This window comes from Silurus aristotelis (assembly GCF_946808225.1).
Source record: "Silurus aristotelis genome assembly, chromosome: 13".
In the NCBI taxonomy this organism is placed as follows: Eukaryota; Metazoa; Chordata; class Actinopteri; order Siluriformes; family Siluridae; genus Silurus; species Silurus aristotelis.
The window spans coordinates 22,048,477-22,068,942 of NC_139586.1; the positions used below are offsets into that span (position 1 = coordinate 22,048,477).

General features: G+C 37.7%; 1 protein-coding gene across 2 annotated transcripts; it reads left to right on the forward strand.

Annotated features, from left to right (window-relative positions):
* The first annotated feature begins 1,778 nt into the window (after positions 1-1,778).
* Positions 1,779-16,324, forward strand: LOC310735945 (uncharacterized protein). 2 transcript variants are annotated; one of them, XM_083559265.1, is made up of 8 exons: positions 1,779-1,972; positions 4,341-4,449; positions 6,483-6,576; positions 6,705-6,815; positions 7,628-7,899; positions 7,983-8,050; positions 8,143-8,333; positions 13,967-16,324. In XM_083559265.1, the coding sequence occupies exons 2-8, from the start codon at positions 4,393-4,395 to the stop codon at positions 14,695-14,697; spliced, it is 1,524 nt and encodes a 507-aa protein (XP_083415391.1). In that variant the 5' UTR covers positions 1,779-1,972; positions 4,341-4,392; the 3' UTR covers positions 14,698-16,324. The 2 variants fall into 2 exon arrangements, with proteins under 2 accessions (XP_083415391.1, XP_083415390.1); XM_083559264.1 differs by having other exon boundaries at positions 1,779-1,968; positions 4,329-4,449.
* Positions 16,325-20,466: the final 4,142 nt, after the last annotated feature.

Genomic DNA, 20,466 nt, shown 5'->3' on the forward strand with positions numbered 1-20,466 from the left:
TAACCAAAACAATAATCCAACTAAACTAGTTAGGTTGTAATTATTTTGTTGCTACACACATTATGATAAACTACATACTCTAAATTATAATGTCATGCAGCTAAAATAAATATTGTTGCTATATGCATAAAAGCATATGACGCAACACAACATAACGTAAGTGCTAGTTTTAGCTTATTTTAATTAAATCATTATCTTTTACTATCCTCATAACGAGATGAGTGATAAAGCTTTCTTTTTTTTCTAAATTGGGCTCCTAAGGAATTATATTTACTATGTTATGTTTACCACTGTTAGTGTTCACTCTCCTTTTCTTCACTGGCTAGAAGGCAGTATGGTCTGCAAGGGCATAGAGGTTGCAGGATAGTGAACTAAAATCGGCCTTTTTACTTTGTATTACTAAATAGTTGTAGAACAACTGCCTGCCATGAGGATAAAGGCACATGATTTCTGTTTATGATCATATTACCAAATTTGGCAAATAAATCAATTGACTTGCAGCATTCCATGGGGGTGAATCTGCACAATTTTGTTGGACCCATTGCTGGTCTGACTAAATGGTAGCCACCTGGTTACTCAACTCAGCTGTTCATATGCCATAATGGAAAGAAATAAGACTCTCGGAATTAAGATGTGACTTGCCCACTGGTTGAAGGATTTCATCATGCTATTGTGTAGATATCCTGGACAGCTGTTCCCTACCATACCATGCTATTCTCCTCAGTTACTCAAGAAATGACAAGTTATCCAGCTGCTTTCCACTATCCCATTTGGTTATGAGACATGAAATAAAAAGCTTGTGCCATTTCTGTCAAGGTTATTTTGTATTTACTGAAATCAAATTAAAGGCATTATGTCTATTTCTAGATTAAATAAATAAATAAATAAATAAAACTTTCATAAGTTGTCTTAAAGTATAGCGGTAAGAACATTTACTTTCGGTCTGCGGCAACAATAACTTTGGGCTCATACTAATAATTTTATTGACTTTCATGGTCTGTAGAATATATATATATTTTTTTTAACCACGTTCACGTATGCCAGTTTGCCACACTTGTAGTTGCAGTTATTTTTTTTATACATTGATAAATTAAGCTCACACTACATTTTTGTGAGTTTAGTTACATTTTTATTATACAGTATATGTCATTAATTACATATACTGTATAATGAAACTACAGTTTGCACAATGACCAGGCGTAACGGTGACACTGATTGTCTCTGCATCATGACACCTGTTAGTGGGTGGGATATATTAGGCAGCAAGATAACATTTTGTCCTTAAAGTTGTGTTAGAAGCAGGAAAAATTGGCAAGCGTACAGATTTGAGTGAGTTTGACAAGGAACAAATTGTGATGACTAGACGAGTGGGTCAGAGCATCTCCAAAACTGCAGCTATGGTGAGGTGTTTCCTGTCTGCAGTGGTCAGTATCTATCAAATCTGGTCCAAGGAATGAACAGTGGTGAACCGGTGACAGGAGCACGGACGGCCGAGGCTTACTGATGCACGTGGGGAGTGAAGGTTGGCCTGTGTCGTCCAATTTAACAGACGAGCTTGTTCGTAAAGTAAACTCAAATCGCTGAAGAATATAATGCTGTTAATGCTCGATGGTTCAGGATTGTTTTGGCAGGAAAAAAAAGAGAACCAACACAATATTAGGCAGGTGTTTATAATGTTATGTCTGATCGGTGTACACAGAAGTTGTGCTATTACAGATAGACTGATGGTTCCAGGATCCTCCAGCAGGGGCAGTACGCGCTCTCAGTCAATGATTTACTGTACCGTTAAGGAGAAAGGAAGAAGAGGAGCTGTCGGTTTCTTGATAGACAGCTGATCTCTGAATGAGCTGATCATCTCTAGATAAGAATATTTCAGACAGTATTTGTTGTAATGCAGGTTGATCAGGTTAAAAAGGAAAGCTGGCTTTGGTGTGGATTTGTGGACACCGTTCTGCTTTAAAGAATGAGGTCAGTTACACTCACTGCTCTCACTGAGCTGCTCAGTCCTGAACTAATGCATAAATATTAGTATAGTATAAAATATAATACGTGCACTACATAGGGTGTAAAATAAGAGCCCACTTTGTGGTGCACTATTTAAAAGAAAAGTCATTGAGAGTTTGAGTTTGAGTATCATTAGATTTACATCTGTCAAGAAAAATAATATAGGAAAGGCACTATTTTGAAAAAAAAAAAAGTCATATGGACAGGAAACTGTGTTACACCATACAATGATGTTCTTACTCTGTAAATACTGCACATTAATGAGGGATATATGGACAATATAAAGGACACAAGGCATAATTATTGTGCAAAATTCTGATTCATTTATAATGCAAATAGATGAACAGAAAGAAAGAAAGAAAGAAAGAAAGAAAGAAAGAAAGAAAGAAAGAAAGAAAGAAGGAATGGTGCTTTATTCTTGTCACTTTACAGCACAGTGAAATTCTGGAGTGTGTGCATGTATAATGTGTGCAGTTTGCAATGCAACATTATACTAAGGCATGTGCAAAGTCCTGCAGAGATAAATTGGGTCTATGTTGGGCCCCCTATTGTAATGGGGGGTGTATGCAGATGCAGTCTGCAGTTAACAGTGATATTTGGATTGTGATGCGTGTGTAAATTGTATATAACATTTAATACCACTGAATGAACATGTAACAGCCACACTCGGGAATTTATCTGTTTATCAGCGTAACCGACACCAAAATAATGATAATAATCATATAATTATTATATTAATTACAATAGTTAGATATCTTACTTTTTATTTAGCTACATTTAGGGAAATCAGTCGTTCCTAGTATTTCTTTTAGCTGCATAACATTATAATTTATAGTATGTCGTTTATCATAATGTGTGCAGCAACAAAATAATTACAGCCTAACTAGTTTAGTTGGATTGTAGTTCAAATTGATTTGGTTACATTTAAGTGAGGTATCATTATTTATGTCATAAAGGTTTTCTGTGATTGTACTGAATAGATCCTGAACTTTAGTCTAGGGAATCTCTAGTACAGCTTAAAAGGCTAATTTAAAATACATATATTATAAGGATATAGATATTTTATGTATCTTTTGGCTACAATTAGCCAAGGAGTTTTATGGTTCTTGGTTCTGAAAGTTTGATAAATTGTGCACAATGACAAGTGTATTTAATTGTGCGATAAATGCATTCATGGTGATAGTTATACATGAAACTGAGCTCTCAGAACGTATCCAGATTTGTGAACTGCTCTGAGAATATGTCTCTGAGGCAAAAAGAAGCTTTAAGCCGAAACTAATCAATGGGGGAGACGTTGGGTCATGGCGTGGTTCATTGCCGCTTGATGGTATCTACTGAGCACGAACATACAGTTCAACATCAGTTTTAGAGTAATAAATGATGGAAAAAACTACTGACTCGAACTTGCCTCTTGTCCTTATGTGTAAATCTTATTTTTAAGTAATTGAAAAGAAGGTTTTAGACTGATGATAATTTTAATAGATATTAATCAGTGTTTAACACATTAATATCATTAGAGTTGATTAAGCAAGAGGACAATAGACAAGAGGATAATAGGACATTATAGTCATAATAAATCATAGTATTTGGATACTTAAGTATATTTGAGGGCGAATACCTTTGGACTTTTACTCAAGTGAAAAATGTATATATGGGAGACAGCAGAAGAAAATTTTTATATATTTTTTTATAATGCTTTAAATACTTATATATTAAATATTGTCTTTAAAACAAATAGTCAGATGGTGGCGCTTAGGTAAATAGAGGATCGGACAAAGGTTTCTTCTCCAATCACATCAACTTTATTAATAAAGCGATTTTTTATTTTTTTTCATTTAATCTTCTCCCGCTTATCCGTAATTCGGGTCGCGGGGGCAGCAGTCTAAGCAGATTCCCCAGACACTTCTCCGTGTCCAGGGATCGGGCTGTCCAGGCCCCCGCCTTCGACTGCTGCCCAATCCTCTCAGCACCGGTCCCTTACGGTCCCTCCTGCAGGTGGTGAGCCCACGGGAAGGCGGCCCCACGTCGCGCCGACGTCACGGTACTTGATTTATTTTTCTCGTAAGGGTCCCCTGGAGCATAGAGGGTTAAGGGCCTTGCTCAAGGGCCCAAGAGTGGCAGCTTGGCGATACCGGGGCTCGAACCCCCGACCTTCCGATCGGTAACCCAGCTCCTTAACCGCTGGAGCCACCACTCCCCCTAATAAAGCGATTATTTATTCATTTTTTCGTCATGGAATAATTGTTCAGGCTCTAAATATGACACTTTTTTTTTCGGATTTAAATTCCTGTAATTTATTGTGTTGTGTTTGTTTAATTCAAAAGCATGCACAGAAGGAAAGTTTGATTGCAGTGGAAGGTGAGACGTGAGGACTCCATATTATCTGTGATGGACTCAGAAGAGGGTGGACTGTGCTCTGTGAGAGAAACTTCACCGCATTTACAGGTAACATGCTTATAAGAGGTTATTTATACATTTTTCAAAGCTTTAAAACTGACAGTACCTCGGTCGGGTACTGACCCAATTCATTTTACAGATCTCACCCTCTGTTTTTCTATCATTTGTAAATAAGGACCCAAGAAATTTATATTGCTCCACCAGGGGTAAGCTTTGCCATCCGCTTAATTTTTTCAGGGAGCTTCACCCATTTCAGGAGCTTCATGTTTATTGGCGTGTGTTAGAGTGCTTTAAGCATCTTTAGACAGTGACTTTTTGTGCTTATTTCATTGTCAACTGCAGCAGTTGTGTCTTGGATTTCAAGCTCCAGTTTTGCCAAGCTGCCACTCCTGGGCCTTTGAGCAAAGCCCTCAACCCTCTGTGCTCCAGTGGCTCTGTATCATCGCTGACTATGTGCTCTGTCATCAGCTTCCTAACATCTCTGGGATATATGAAGAAAAAACTTCACTGTGCTGTAACATACATGTGATAAGTTAAAATCTGCTTTATCTTTACCTTTATCCAGTTCCAAATTATATACACTAAATACACATTTTGTACACTGAGCATAAATAGTAGACTGCAGAAATTGTGCTCTCGGTATGCATGTAAAAATGGCAACAATACAGTGTGTATCGTGTCTGGTTGGAATAGTGCTAAAAGTACATCACAAGAAGGTTGCCTCTAGTCTCTGATACAGATATCTCTGGCCAAATCTCATCAATTTCTAGCCACCACAGGCAGACCTGTTTATTGCACTGCCTCCTGAATAGTGGGGATTCAAGCTTGGTTAAAGAGTTCAGAACATTCATCCTTTATCCAGCACAATTTAGAACTGCATTTAAGAAGTTTAGAAAGACACCCTAATAATAGGTCTGAAACCCTGCTGCAGAGGTTGGTTCAGTATGAAAAGAAAGCATGAGACAAGTACATGTAAATAAATAAACCCAGTTATTGTAAATAGATTTACAATTTTAAATCCAGGAAGCTTTTCCTTCCAAATACAAACATCATTCTCAAGAGTACTGGTGTTCCCTAACGTGGTATCACTGAGCATCTTCATATTTCATGGGATACCAAAAAGAGGAGAGAGACCACCAATGTAGTGGAGCTAGTACTATTTCAGACAAATGTATACTCTGTTCTTCTTGCATCAAGGTGGAATCAGAGCTAGCATAGGTGGGAATAATTTTAAAACTAGATTTTATGTACAGATTATGCATATATATATATATATATATATATATATATATATATATATATATATATATATATATATATATATATATATATATATATATATCTTCCCGTGGGCTCACCACCTGCAGGAGGGACCGTAAGGGACGGTGCTGTGAGGATTGGGCAGCAGTCGGAGGCGGGGGCCTGCTTAGACTGCTGCCCCCGCGACCCGAATTACGGATAGCGGGAGAAAATGAATGAATGAATGAATATATATATATATATATATATATATATATATATATATATATATATATATATATATATATATATATATATGCATTATGAAAATGATTGTCTTTCACAGCTTGATGAAGTTCTGCTAATCTTTACTTCTGAGAGATCTAAGATAATTTTTTTATACCCAATCATCTTACTGACCTGTTGTCAATTAACCTAATTAGTTGCAAAATATTTCTCCAAAGGTGTTTTGCAGCTAATAAATTCAAAATGGCTTTATTTTTTTCCCTTAAAATAATATACAGTGCAACCTCAATACTAAAATAAAATAATAAATAGAATAAAATAAAATAGTTTTTTTTTTTTTTAATTTGTAATTTATTAGTACAAACTCTGTTTTGAAAAGTTACTCTATCAGATTTTTTCCCGAGTTACACTCAGTTCGGTTCCGAATGAAAAGTCGCCAACTATCGAGGTCATGAGTGTCAAGGTCGCGAGTATCGAGGTTTCACTGTATATTCTCAGTTTAAACATTTGCTTTTTTTTCGCATTCTGTTTTCAATTACATTTTACACAGTGTCCCAACTTAAAAAACTGAAGTATTTTTGCTGGTTGACCATCAGCATTCTGAAGGTGTGCAAAAAGAGGATCAACAGGATATAATATTTCTGAAGAAACCTATAAAAGAGGAACAATCCGAAGATGAAGATAACCTCTGTAAGACCGCACTACAGTCCAGTCTGGGCTAAACGATCCTATGTCTTATTTCTAATGAGTATACCGTAATTTTTTTTTACGTCACAATTTAAAATGACAATTTTTGTATGTAAATGTTGGCATATCAGATGGAGGTACACCGAGCTCTGTGAGCTGTATCACCCATGTTGATCAGCAGGATGGAGAATTCCACATGAAGCCTTTAATAAAGGAGGAAGCTAAAGATGACTGCTACCTGTGTAAGACAACATTGCACCTTAGATTCCAGGGGGGCAAAATGAGTATTTTGTACACCATTTTCACTTCAAGTTGAATTTTTTTTTTCCTGAAAATTTCGTTAGTGAGTACGAAAGTATTAAGAGGCCAATATTTTCCGTAAGTAAGTTATTTGGCCAGCAGATTGTGCTGCAACTCTCTAGTGCTGAAAAGTCTAGAATAGTAACATAGTAACTAGTAATGCCCAAGATTTGTTGTTTCGGGCAAAAAATGGTCAATGTAAATACAATAGTGGCAATTTTTTCGTTTGTTTTTAAACGGTGGTCCTGAAACATAATTGGTTCAATGATGGCCAACATAATAGGTTTGATGATGGCCAACATTGTGAGTTTAACTTCGATATCATTAGCATAAATATTCAGGGTAGGCTTACATTTATATGTACTTATCTCAAATTCCATTAGAAAAATTGGTGTCCCAAGAGGGCCTCTTTTTTTTTTTTAAGTAAACAACAAAAGCACAATTTCCGAAGCATAATTCATCTTGTGCTATTGGTTTGCCACTATTGCATGCTGATGCCACCTTGTTAGTATAGTAGCATAAAACATCCTCCTCGTACAGTCTACATACATGTTGTACCCAAGTTTATTAGATCCATGTGATTTGATTTGTTATGATTTAATAAGATGGCTAAAGTCACACAGTCTTTAGAAAGCACAATTTAAATTTTGTTTAAACTATTTTAGTTTATAAGACACTTCCTGAAACGTTTTTGATTGAGGCTTGTTATAACTTGGATATAATGCATATCCTTTGCTGCCTGCTTTCCCTCCAGACTGTGAGGAATGTGGATCTTTCTTCATCAACAAGTGTGAGATTCACGGTCCAGCTCTCTTTATCCCTGATACCCCTGTTCCTCTGGGAGTTTCTGACCGAGCCAGGCAAACACTTCCACCTGACCTAGTGGTCCAGGAGTCCAGTATTCTTGATGCAGGCCTGGGAGTGTTTAATATGGGAGAGACCATTCCAGTTGGTGCACACTTCGGCCCTTATCAGGGAGACGTAGTAGACTGTGAGGAAGCTATGAACAGTGGCTACTCCTGGGTGGTTAGTTATTTTCCTAATCATTCATGACACATTCGTTATTGTCATTCTGTTTTCTACTGTTATTTACATAAACATTTTGGCAGATATACGAGGGAACACAGTCTGAGAGATACGTAGATGCCAACAGGGATATGCATGCTAACTGGATGAGGTGAGGAAGACTGCTGGCAATCAATCTTTCCCTCTTGTTTTTTTGTGTCCTTCATTTCTCTTATTCTTAATCATTCTTGGTCATTTGTTTAGGTATGTGAATTGTGCTCGAAGTAACGAAGAGTGTAATCTTGTGGTATGCCAGTATCAAGGGGGGATTCTGTTCCGTTGTTGTCGACACATCGAACCAGGACAGGAGCTCTTGGTGTGGTACACAGAGGAGTACACAAAAAATCTCAGCATTCCATTCGAACACATCTGGAACAAAAAGTGCTCTACAGATGGTAATGTACAACCATAATAATTTTATTTGGTAAATGTATTTTTTTGTGGTATAAAAAGGTACTGATGTATGGTGAGGAGGCCTGGGGTGCAATCAGCATTTTAATTCATCAGAAAGGTGTTCAGTAGGGTTGAGGTCAGAGCTCTACAGCAGGCCACTGAAACAAAAGAAAATGTAATGCTACCGTATCCAAAGACATCCTATAAAAGTCTGAGCCTCCAACCTCGTGGAACGAAACCAACAGTTCAATATTAGACGTTTGACACCAATGAGACTGCTCTGATGTCATTTGATTTCAGATTCTTAAGTCGTTATGTGACCAACTTTTTTTCAAAATTTCAAGTACACTGTTAATTTGCAATTAATCTTTCACATTTATGATTATATCGTGTAGAAAAGGACAATTTTCAAGTGTCAGCATTCCAATCAAATCACTTTGCGAGTCTATTGAATTATTTATGTAATAAATTGTAAAATATGAATGTGTTTTTTACACCAGTTGTTTGTCCTTTTTTCGGTTATGATTTAAAAAAAAATGTTGATAAAATTTCATTTTATTTGTTTAATTTTTACATTTTATATAAAAGAACCATACTTGTTGTTTACCATGACATCAAGACATACATTTTTCACCATTCTATAAATTAACTTACATTTGCATTTATGGCTTTTGCCTTTATCCAGAGTGACATAGAATTATCTTATTTATACACCTGAGTTAAGAGTTAAGGGCCTTGCTCAAGTGGGCAGCAGTGGCAACTTGGTCGTAAAAGGATATAAACTCATGACCTTCCTAAAAATCCAATGCCTTAACCACTGAGCTTTCAATTCTCAGTTCCCTGTCCTTGTTTCCACAGACCTGGCATGAGCTTTGTGGTCTCTGTTTAGATTGTTGTTTAGCAGATCCTCAATGACTCAAGCTTGGAGTATGTCAAGTCTAGTCTAGTGTCTTAAGGTAAACCCAAAACCCTGTCCAATATGTCTAAATAAAATAAAACTTATTTATGACAAAGCGATGGAAACTTTGTGAGCTCAAATCCAAAACTTCCAGAAATTTAATGTTCAAGTTATGATTCTTCAGTAAGACTTTTAAAGCTTTGTTTGTATCCTATCTCATTTGTAAGTCTTTCTGGATGAAAGAGTCTGCCAATTGAATAAATGTATGATTTATTTGAGTCAAGATTGTGCAGCCAAACATCCACTGCTGCACTGTGAAATGTAGATGTCTAAACAAAGGCACATCTGAGAGTATCAACTCACTCTCTCTACTAATACATCATAACCTTGCTGTGTGTTTTTACTACAAATGGCCAACTGAGATGGGGGGAAAAGAATGGAAGCTAGTGCACTGAACATAATCTTTAATTCAGGCTTCAGGAAAGAGAAGATCAAATAGTAATGTCATTTTTGAGTCAACGCCATAAAGGATGTAATTTATTAGTCATCTGATTTAAAATTGGAAAATAATAATCATGAAGAGGATTTCAAGGGTCTATTTAAATGTTGCCACGTGTGCACATAAGCTGTCCTAATTATGAATGAATCTGCCCTATTTAGGCAGTTACTGCTCTTTCAAGTTTCTTAGGCTAATATCCATTCCACAAACATGACCTGTTTATGTTGTCCAGAGAAACTGTTCTTGATTACTGGAACAGGATCGAGTTAAATTTTCATTCTCTGGTATTTGGTGCAGATTTCCAGTTGCAGTCATGTGCTGAATAATAAAAGCGTCCAGTTATAGCATTCATCGTTCAGATATAAAAGTTGCAGAAATAATTAATAAACTTCCAAATTCTAAGTCTGATGACATTTTTAGGATGAACAGTTGTTTTCTTAAAAAAGTATAAGGATGTCCTTGTCAAACCATTGACCCACCTTGTAAATCTTTCTATCAGAAACAGTACATTTCCCAGTGCATGGAAACAAGGTATAATTATTCCTGTGTTCAAAAGTGGTAGCCAAGACTCAATGAGTAACTATCGCCCTATATTGATTTTACCAGTCTTATCTAAAATTATTGAAAAAGTTGTAGTAGTGCAACTGAGTGACCATTTAGAAGCCAGACAGCTACTCCATCCTCACCAGTTTGGGCTTAGACCAGGTTATTCAACAGAAATAGCAAACTGCTGTTTAATAGAAAAAGTTAAAAAGTCCCTGGACAAGGGTAATGTGGTGGGGGCTGTATTTATTGACCTTAAAAAGGCATTTGATATGGTCAATCATAGTTTGCTTTTATCTAAAATGTTATTTAAATTTTTCAAATGAGGCAGTGTTGTGGTTTACATCTTACCTCCAGTCTAGAGTACAGTGTGTTAAAGTTGATCAAAACATATCCACACTCTCAAATATAAAAATGGGCATTCCGCAGGGTACTATACTTGGCCCCATGCTGTTTAGTCTTTTTATAAATGACTTGCCCCTGCACTGCTCTGATGCCAGATGTCAGCTTTATGCGGATGATGCAGTTATTTATGCACCCGCTAAGTCACCTGAGCAGGCTGCAGCTGTATTGTCTACTAGTATGTTTGACATCCAACAATGGCTCATCCAAAATCAACTAGTTTTAAATCTCACAAAAACAGTTTCTATGTGCTTTTTCATTAAAAAACTTGATTTAAAAGGAAGATTTAATATTAATATACAAAATACAGATATTAATCCAGTTACAGAATTCAAATATCTAGGATTGGTTTTAGATCCTCAACTAAAATTTGATAAGCACATAAAGAACATTTTAAAAACAATACAAAGTAATCTCAATTGTTTTAAATTAATTAGAAGTTTTATACCGCACCAGGCAGCCCTGCTGTACATGCATGCTATGATCTTTTCTCATATATCGTACTGCATGACAGCATGGGCTCAAGCCACTCCTACTGCAACCAAATGCATACGTTCTGTATACAACAGAGCAATAAAAATTATGGACAAAAAAACAATTCGACACCATCACTGTACCATTTTTAAGAAATATAATTTAATGAATTTTGAGAGTTTTAGCAATTTTTGCTTTCTTAAAATAATTTACAAGTGCATTAATCATTTAGTACCTGAGCCATTAAGTTCATTTATTGAGAGACTGCATTCGAGTCACTAGGAGTTTTACAAATACTGTAGGACCAGTTTTGGTCAAATTGGGAATTGTCCATATAATGTTATTTGTTTAAATTGAAGTACTTTAGTATGTAAAGTGTACTGTGTTTAGAGCCCAACCAGGGACAGGAGTTGAAAATGAGCATTTGCTATAAACTTTTTATGTAGCATTTCAGTGACAAGCTTGCTTTGACACTATGTATGTTGCATTGTCCCTGTCAAATAAATAAAATGAAATGAAATGAAAATAATTTTTAATAATGTTTAAAATCTCAATTTAGTTAGTATTTAATGTGACCACCCTTTGGCTATCAATTCTTACTGTTGCACACTTTGTATTCTTGCACAAAGTCAGGGATTCAGTAGGATCAGAGTCAGGTGTATGAGTAAACAATTATGCCAAGCAGGTGCTAATGATCATAAATGTTATATGTTGGTTAAAACAGTCATCAATTGATACAGAAACATCTGTGTAGGAGGCATAGAACTGGGTGAGGAACAGCCAAACTCTGCTACTAGGGTGAGGCTGTGGAAGACAGTATCATGTCACAGGTCATACACCATGGCAACACTTAGCACAGCAACAAGACACACGGTAGTTATACTGTATCAGCAAGGTCTCTCCTAGGTAAAGATTTCTTAGCAGATTGGTGTTTTAAGATGTGCTGTTCAAGCTATTTTGAAAAAGCACAAAGAAATGGGCAATGTTGTAGGGTTAGGGTAGACTCGACCCAGTGGTAATGACAAAGCAACTCAACTATGCACAAAAACATAGGAACTGTGGAGAAAAAAATAGCAGCAGCTGCTCTGGAATCAAAATCAGAAATGTTTGGCTGTAGTAAAAAACAAGTTGTGGAGAACATGCTACAGGCAACAGGATGGTGTTCAGGAATAATGGTATCCTCAATGCTGAGAAATACAGAGACACTTAACTATCATGCAATACCATCAGGGAGGCATGTGATTAGTCCCAAATTTATTTTGAAGCAGAACCCCAAACAAATGCCGTTATGTTTTTTGGCTCCCACAGAGCCCTGATATCAACATCATTAGATCTGTCTGGGATTGCATATATAAACAGAAAGATTTGGTTGCCTACATCCACAGAAGATCTGTAGTTAGTTCTCCAACATTTTAGTCGACCCCCCACACACACACACACGTTTCTGTTCGTGTCCCTCCCTCTCTGTCTCTCTCTTTCTTGGCTCCTTTCCCTTGTCTCCTGCAGCTAAACTCTCCATTCACAAACAGGTGCTTGGCCACACTCCCTGCTGCCACATACCCCCATTGCCCGACTCATCTGCAGCCGACTGTCTCCAATGACGTGAAAGGAAATCAGCCATAGCCCCTGATCTTTGAACACCTTAAACTTACAGCTGACGTGCCAAATACCACTCAGTGATCTGTACGTTGGTATTTTCCATGCAGTGAAGCCATTGGAGTGGGCTATTAATTATCCAAACAGAAAGTGAAGGCCAGTCAAGGCGGGGCAATTAATTCCCTGAATTAGCAGATGGGTGAGTACAGGATTACCGCCACCTCGATTTTATACTTTAATCCCCAGAACGAACAGTGCTGGCCACTAGAAAACATTTGGAGATATTCCCATGCACATACCTCACCTTCACCCAGCATTCAGTATTCAAAGCCTCGTGCCAAACCAGGCTTTGGTGGATGGCAGTCTGATTACAGCCCAAATCCACCAAAGCCTGGTGTGTACCCCCTCAGATACTCACTGGAATGTGGTACATTTCTGCTTGATTGAGGGCAGTCTGTGGCGTGTTGGGGAGCCGAACTATCACCCCAACTCTATTATGGGGCATTGGTCCTGGAAATGCCTTGGGCAAAGAGTTGGGCCTTTCCGGACAGGAGCGGTAGAAGGCAGAGCACCATTTCGAAGCTGGTCAGTTCCATGCACTTGAACAGTTCAAGAAACGCCTCCGGCATTATCCTGTGGCCCCATCTTGTTAAGTGTGATGTGATCCTGGGCTGTGCGCACCTGGAGGATGGCCTGGTGTTGGGCCTGTTGGAGTTTGGCTTTAAACACCTCTCTGTATGTTTCTCTCCTTTCTGTCTCTTCTTTTATCCTCTTCCCTCCTCACTGCAATAGAGAACACAAATTAGTCAGATTCCCAACAGGTGTGTGATTCTCACCACTGGTCTTCTCCAGCTCCGCCCTTCTTTCACAAACCAGCGCTTATCCATGCCCCCCTCCCCCGCCACAGGGTGATCATACCAAATATTGAGTTGACTCGGATTTCTCTTCTGTTCATTAACTTTTCATTTTGTTAAATGATAAATGTAAATTACTAACACTTCTGTTTTTTAAAGCATTCTTTACAGCATTTTTTTCACAAGTGCAGAAAACATTTTCACGGTACCTTATTTCTCCGGGGTTAGGCTCATAGCATTCATCATCCTTTTGTCAACTTTTGTGTCATTGTAGCTTTCAGTCAAGGTTTATGTTTCAAGTCAGGAGTGTCATCCACATATGCATAGGTAGAGCATTTCACATGTTGTCTTTTTTTCCCTTTGCTCCAGAAACTCAAACCGAAACAAACCAGTGGATTTGCACGCAAGAAAAGCCGCATCAGTGCTTGCAGTGTGGTAAGAGATTTACTGAAAGAAGTACTCTCGACAAACACAAGCGAATCCATACCGGGGAGAAACCATATCACTGCTCAGAGTGTGGGAGGAGTTTTTCCCAGCTGAGCACTCTCCAACGGCATCAGCGCATCCACACCGGCGAGAAACCGTTTCGGTGCTCGAACTGCGGAGACCAATTTTCGAATCAGAGTAATCTCCAACGACACCAACGCGTCCACACCGGAGAGAAACCTTATAACTGTTCAATGTGTGGGATGAATTTTACACAACGGAGTACTCTCCAGCGACACCAGCGCATCCACACCGGAGAGAAACCGTATCACTGCTCAATGTGTGGGAAGGATTTTACACAACGGAGTACTTTCCAGCGACACCAGCGCATTCATACTGGTGAGAAACCGTATCAGTGTTCTCACTGTGAGGAGAGATTTACTCAACAGAGCCTGCTCCAGTCACACCAACGCCTTCACACTGGAGAGAAGCCTTATCACTGTCCAGAGTGTGGGAAACAATTTACTGAGAAAAGTTCTCTTAAGATACACCAGCGCATCCACACAGGAGAGAAACCATATTACTGCTCACAGTGTGGACGAAGCTTTACTTTCTCAAGTTCTTTTAGTACACACAAGTGCACAAACTCAAAACTGTCCCTTTGCAACACATAGTTTTTTTCCAGTTTAAATCATTGTTTTTGCATGATTTGTGCAATATCCTTGGCAATTTTTTTAACAAAAGGGGTCTTCTTGGGAGTGATGCCTCATTGGAGAGTGCTAGAGGATCCAGGATGGTTAACTGAAATTGCTGCTTTTAAATCTTTTAAGTCTTTTTGTTCTGATGTACCACATCAGTAAAAGTATAAACTTAACTTAAATGAACTTGCCGCATTTCATACGGGTGAACCTGAAATTTTGTTGTCCCCAATGCATGTCTTTCTAAACAGTGGCTGTCTGGTTCTCAGCCCAGCTGTTCATCTGCCATGATGGAAGGAAATATGAGACTCTCTGGTTTTCGAAGTGACTTGCCCACTGGTTAGTGGATGTCATTGTGTCATCATGTTATTGTGTACAGTGGATGTGCTAGACACCCGTTACCATACCATGCCACTCTCCTTCTCATAAATATTACTAGAAGACTTGATGAAATTAGTTAGTCAAACGGCTTGCCAGCTACTTAAAATGAAGTTATCCATCTGCTTTTCTCTAACCCTATTGGTAATGAGGGGTAAAACAGAAAGCTTGAACAGAAACTCTTTTCAAAGAATACATATATTCGTTTTTGTCAAACAAAAACTTTCATCGACTGTCTTACAGTTTGGTGGTGAAAACATTTACCTTCATGCAACATTTACTTTCGGCCCATGGCCATAATCATTTTTGGCCCTTCATAGGAAAATGTTTCCTATGGCACCTCTGCCCAAACCCTAACCTCTACAGCAACAGACAGAATAAAAACTTTTTAATGTTTATTTATTTCATTGATTTCTGCATAATGTGTTTTATTTTTTACAAATGATGACAAAACATCTGTCTATGCCGGTTTCCCACACTTGTTTCAGTTGCCGTTTTTTCAATGCATCGATGAATTAAGCTCTTATTGATACTGCATTATGGTTAGTTACAGTAAGTCACATTTTCATTATATAGTATGCCATAAATTAATAATTAAATCATATTATATGTATAGTAGTAGTATGATATACTACTAAATATGATATAGATATTAACTCTTATAAAAACCCCCCAAAAAAGCCTGTTAAACTGCTCCTCCAGCAGGGGGCAGTGCATAATTCCCAGTCAGTAATTCACTGTACAGTTAAAGGGAAAGAGAAGACGACGAGCTGTAAGTTTCTTTTATACCCTACAGGATAGACAGCTAAACTCTGAGTGAGCTGACTGACTCTACATAAGAATATTTCTGACAGTATGTGTTTATCAGGTTAAAGAGGAAATTTGGTTTTGGTGTGGATTAGAGGGTTTATTTGATCAGTATCATTACATTTTTAGGCAAAAAAAGATTGAAGAGCTTTTTGTCATATGTACAGGAAACAGTGAGTTACACATTCTTACTCTGTGAATCCTGCAAGCAGCCTGATGTTAATGAGGGATATAAGGACAACAACAAGGACACAAGACATAATAAATGTGCAAAATTATGATGCAATGCAAGAACAGAAGTGTATGCATGTACAAAGTGTGCAGTTTGCAATGCAACATCATACAAAGGCATGTGCAAAGTCCTCCAGAGATCAGTGTCGGATAGTAACGAAATAAATGTAATTTGTTACTATGCTTATGCTTATTTGAGTGTATTTGGGTTATTATTAGCAGTAACAGCTCACAATTTAAAATCCAGGAGCATGTACCTTCATCATTCTCAACTTGAGTACTGATGTTCCACAAATTGCTACTACTGAGCATCTCTATAATTCATGGGATCCCAAAAAGAGGAGAGAGACCACCAATGTAGTTATTTATTTTTAAATTTGTATACCCTCTTCTTCCTGCAGAAATTTATATATTGCTGAATGCTGAAGTGTTTTAGCATTCTGAGGGTGTGCAAATGGAAGATAAACAGGATGTGACATTTTAGAAAAAACCTATAAAAGAGGAACAATCCGGAGATGAAGACCACCTCTGTAAGACTGCACTACTGTTCAGTCTGGGCTAAAAGGTTTAAGGTTTTTTTTCTGAGTTACTTTTTTTGCTGCAATTTTTACTTTCTGTTTTCAGATGACCATTTTTGTATGTAAATGATGAAGAAGCTGAGGACGACTGCTACCTGTGTAAGACAACATTGCACCTTAGAGTTTATTGGGGGTCAAGAAGGAATTTTCTACATAATTTCCAATTCAAGTTGTATTTCTTTATTGAAAATAGAGCTAACAATGGTTTAAATTTTACTTTGCTCGTGGCACCTAAACAGTAGTCCTGCATCTTACTGTGAGAGAGGTTCGAAGATGGTCAAGATGCTGGGTTTAACGTTGCAATAGTTATCATGAATATTAAATTTGACTGTACACGTAAAATACAGCACAAGGCAAAAGTTTGGACACACCTCCTTCAGTTTTCTATTTTTTATTAATAATTTTATTCACAATATTGTATATTAATACCGAAGACATCCAAACTATGAGGGAATTATGTTGTAAACAAAAAAAAGCAAAAAAGTGCATTCTCTCATATTCATGAGGTAGTCACCTACTGTAGAATTGTTTTCAGTGCAAAGCTCTGCATTGTAAAGAGATGATTTGTGACATTTGAGTGAACACGTGAGAATGAGGGGACATCTTACCTCAGTGACCTCATCACATCTCGCACTGCACCACGCTGCCTGAGATCCTCCAGCACTGCTCGGCTGGTACTTCCTTCTCTCAGAATGAGAGGTAAGTACACTTTAAGGCTCTTCTCTGTTCTGGCACCGAAGGAGGTGAAATGAACTTCCCCTAGATGTTGAATTAGCACTTCCAAGCTTGTAGAATTCATTTATTCATTACTAGCGACTCAAAGCACTTTTGTACGTCGCTCTGGATAAGGGCGTCTGCTAAATGCTGCAAATGTAAATGTAAATGGGATGACAGCATACAAATAACTTAGTTCAACGAACACTCTATATCCATGATACCCCCCAGATCTGCTCCTTTACCTATAAAATATCTTCCAATTAAAGGCTTGACTAAATAAATATGTTTTCAGCCTCAACTTAAACACTAATTGGAAGGCTGTTCCATAACTGTGGGGCTTTATAAGAGAAAGATCTGACCCCTGCTGTAGTCATTTTTTGAGGTACCAACAAATAGCCTGCAACTTTTGATAGTAGGCATGGAGTAGGCATGGAGGACCATAATGGTGCAGAAGTTCACTCAGATACTGCGGTGCGAGACGGTGCGGTTAAGTGCTTTATATGTCAGTAGAAGTATTTTATAAACAATGGAAGATTTGATTTGATTGGGAGCCATGTACATTGATTAAAATGGGGTGATGTGGTCATATTTTTTAGATCTATCAAGGACTCTTACTGCTGCATTTTGGACTAACTGAAGTTTATTTATGCACTTACTCAAACACCCAGACAGCAAAGCATTACAGTAATCCAATCAATATGTAACAAAAGCCTGAACTAGTTTTTCTGCATCCTGTAACAACTTAATATTTCTAATTTTAGCAACATTACTAAGGTGAAGGAAGGTGATCCTCTTAATGTTATTCACATGAGCCTCAATGGACAGCTTAGAGTCGAGAATCACACTAAGGTTTTTGACTGCTGTACACACTGAGACAGAAAGACCATCCAGAGATGTTACGTAATCTGAAATTTTCCTTCTAGCTGCATGTGGTCCTAGTAAAAGTACTTCCGTCTTATCCAAATTGAGCAGAAGGATCCACTGTCCTTTACACACTGAACATTTTTAAGCTGATCTCTCTCATCTGGCTTTGCTGAAATATACAACTGTGTATCATCAGCATAGCAATGAAAGCTAATAAAATGTTTATGTATAATTTCACCCAGAGGCAGCATATATAAAGAGAAAAGCAGTGGGCCAAAGACAGATCCTTGGGGAACACCAACCTTCAGTTACATCAGAGATTGTGGAAAACTCACGATTTACATTAGTAAACTGGTAGCGATCAGACAGATAAGACCTAAACAAGGAGAGAGCTGTTCCCTTTATTCCAACAAGATTCTCTAGTCTAGCAAGGAGGATATTATGATCAGTGGTGTCAAAAGCTAAGGTCGAGTGCTCTTTGTGTTATGATGAGGCCTAAATCCCGACTGATACATTTTGAAAAAATTTATTTCCAAGTAGGTGTGAGCATTACTGCTGTGCTACAACCTTTTCTAAAATCCTGGAGATAAATGGGAGGTTTGATATAGTCTATAGTTAGACAGCTGACAAGGTTCAAGGTCAGGTTTCTTAATTAGGGGGTAATAACTGCCAGTTTGTAGGATTTAGGTACATTACCAGTGCTGATTAAAGAGTTTATTATTTTTAGAACAGGTTCACTTACTTCTAGAATTATCTGTTAGAAGAAACTTGTAGGCAAGGGATCGAGGATACAAGTTGATGATTTTGATGAGGAAATAATTGAAATGAAGTAATTCTATTGAATAGAAGAAAAACATTATTGGTTCTCATAATTTCAGTGATATCTACATATTTATTTATAAAATAGATTGGATTCTGTCTACATAAGTTAAATGTTGTTGGATTTAGAAGAGATTTGGACATGTCCTTCATAAAACACTACCTTTTTGATTTCTGATGCAGGCCTGGGAATGTTTAAAATGGGAGAGACTGTTTCAGTTGGTGTGCACTTTGGCCATTATCAGGGAGACGTAGTAGACTGTGAGGAAGCTATGAACAGTGGCTACACCTGGGTGGTTAGTTATTTTCTCAATAATTCATGACTTATTTGGTATTGTCATTTTGTCTTCTATTGTTATTTGCATAAACATTTTGGCAGATATAAGAGATACGTAGATGCCAACAGGGAGATGCATGCTAACTGGATGAGGTGAGGAAGACTGCTTACAATAAATCCTTCCCTCTTGCTTCTCGTCTTTATGTGTCCTTTATTTCTCTTTTATTGAATCGTTCTTAGTCATTCGTTTAGATATGCGAATTGTGCTCGAAATAACAAAGTGTAATCTTGTGAAATGCCAGTATCAAGAGGAGATTCAGTTCCGTTGTTGTCGACACATCTAACCAGGACAGGAGCTCTTGGTGTGGTAGACAGAGGAGTACACAAAAAATCTCAGCATTCTATTCGAACACATATGGAACAAAAAGTTCTTTACAAATATTAATGTACAAACATTGTCATTTATTTAGTCTTAAAATAAAAATGTTGGATATAAAAAGGGTACTGATGCAGGGTGAGGAGGCCTGGGGTGCAATCAGCATTCCCATACATCAGAAAGGTGTTCAGTAGGGTTGAGGTCAGAGCTATACAGCAAGATCTTCCTCTCCAACCCATGTAAAGGGTTGGGTTAAGTTCAAGTGAAGGGCAAATTTAATTCTACTGCATGAAAAGACATCCTTCACAATTGGGTGCCCGCAACTTCGTGTCCGGAAAATTCAGGTGTCTTAATCTTTTTGTCCAAATAGTGTCAAATTATGAAGGCAGCAGGTCAGACACATCAGTCGTACCTCACTTCCAGATGATTCTTATGTATGTGGGGTTTTAAGAATTACTCAGAATCTTCTTGTTGCTTCGCATTTCAGAAGTGTTTTTATATTACTATTTCACCTTTGGTTATTCAGAATACTCAAAGCTACAATTTCCTTATGTATAGGGTTTGGTTGCATTACATTTTATTAATTTTTATAAGCATCCCTTTTCCCCTCTTAATCTGTTTTAGAAAACAGCAGTGCCTTGTTACAAGCCGCCTTCTGCACCTTGTGTCCAGTTTCTTATACAGCTCAAACAGGCCTT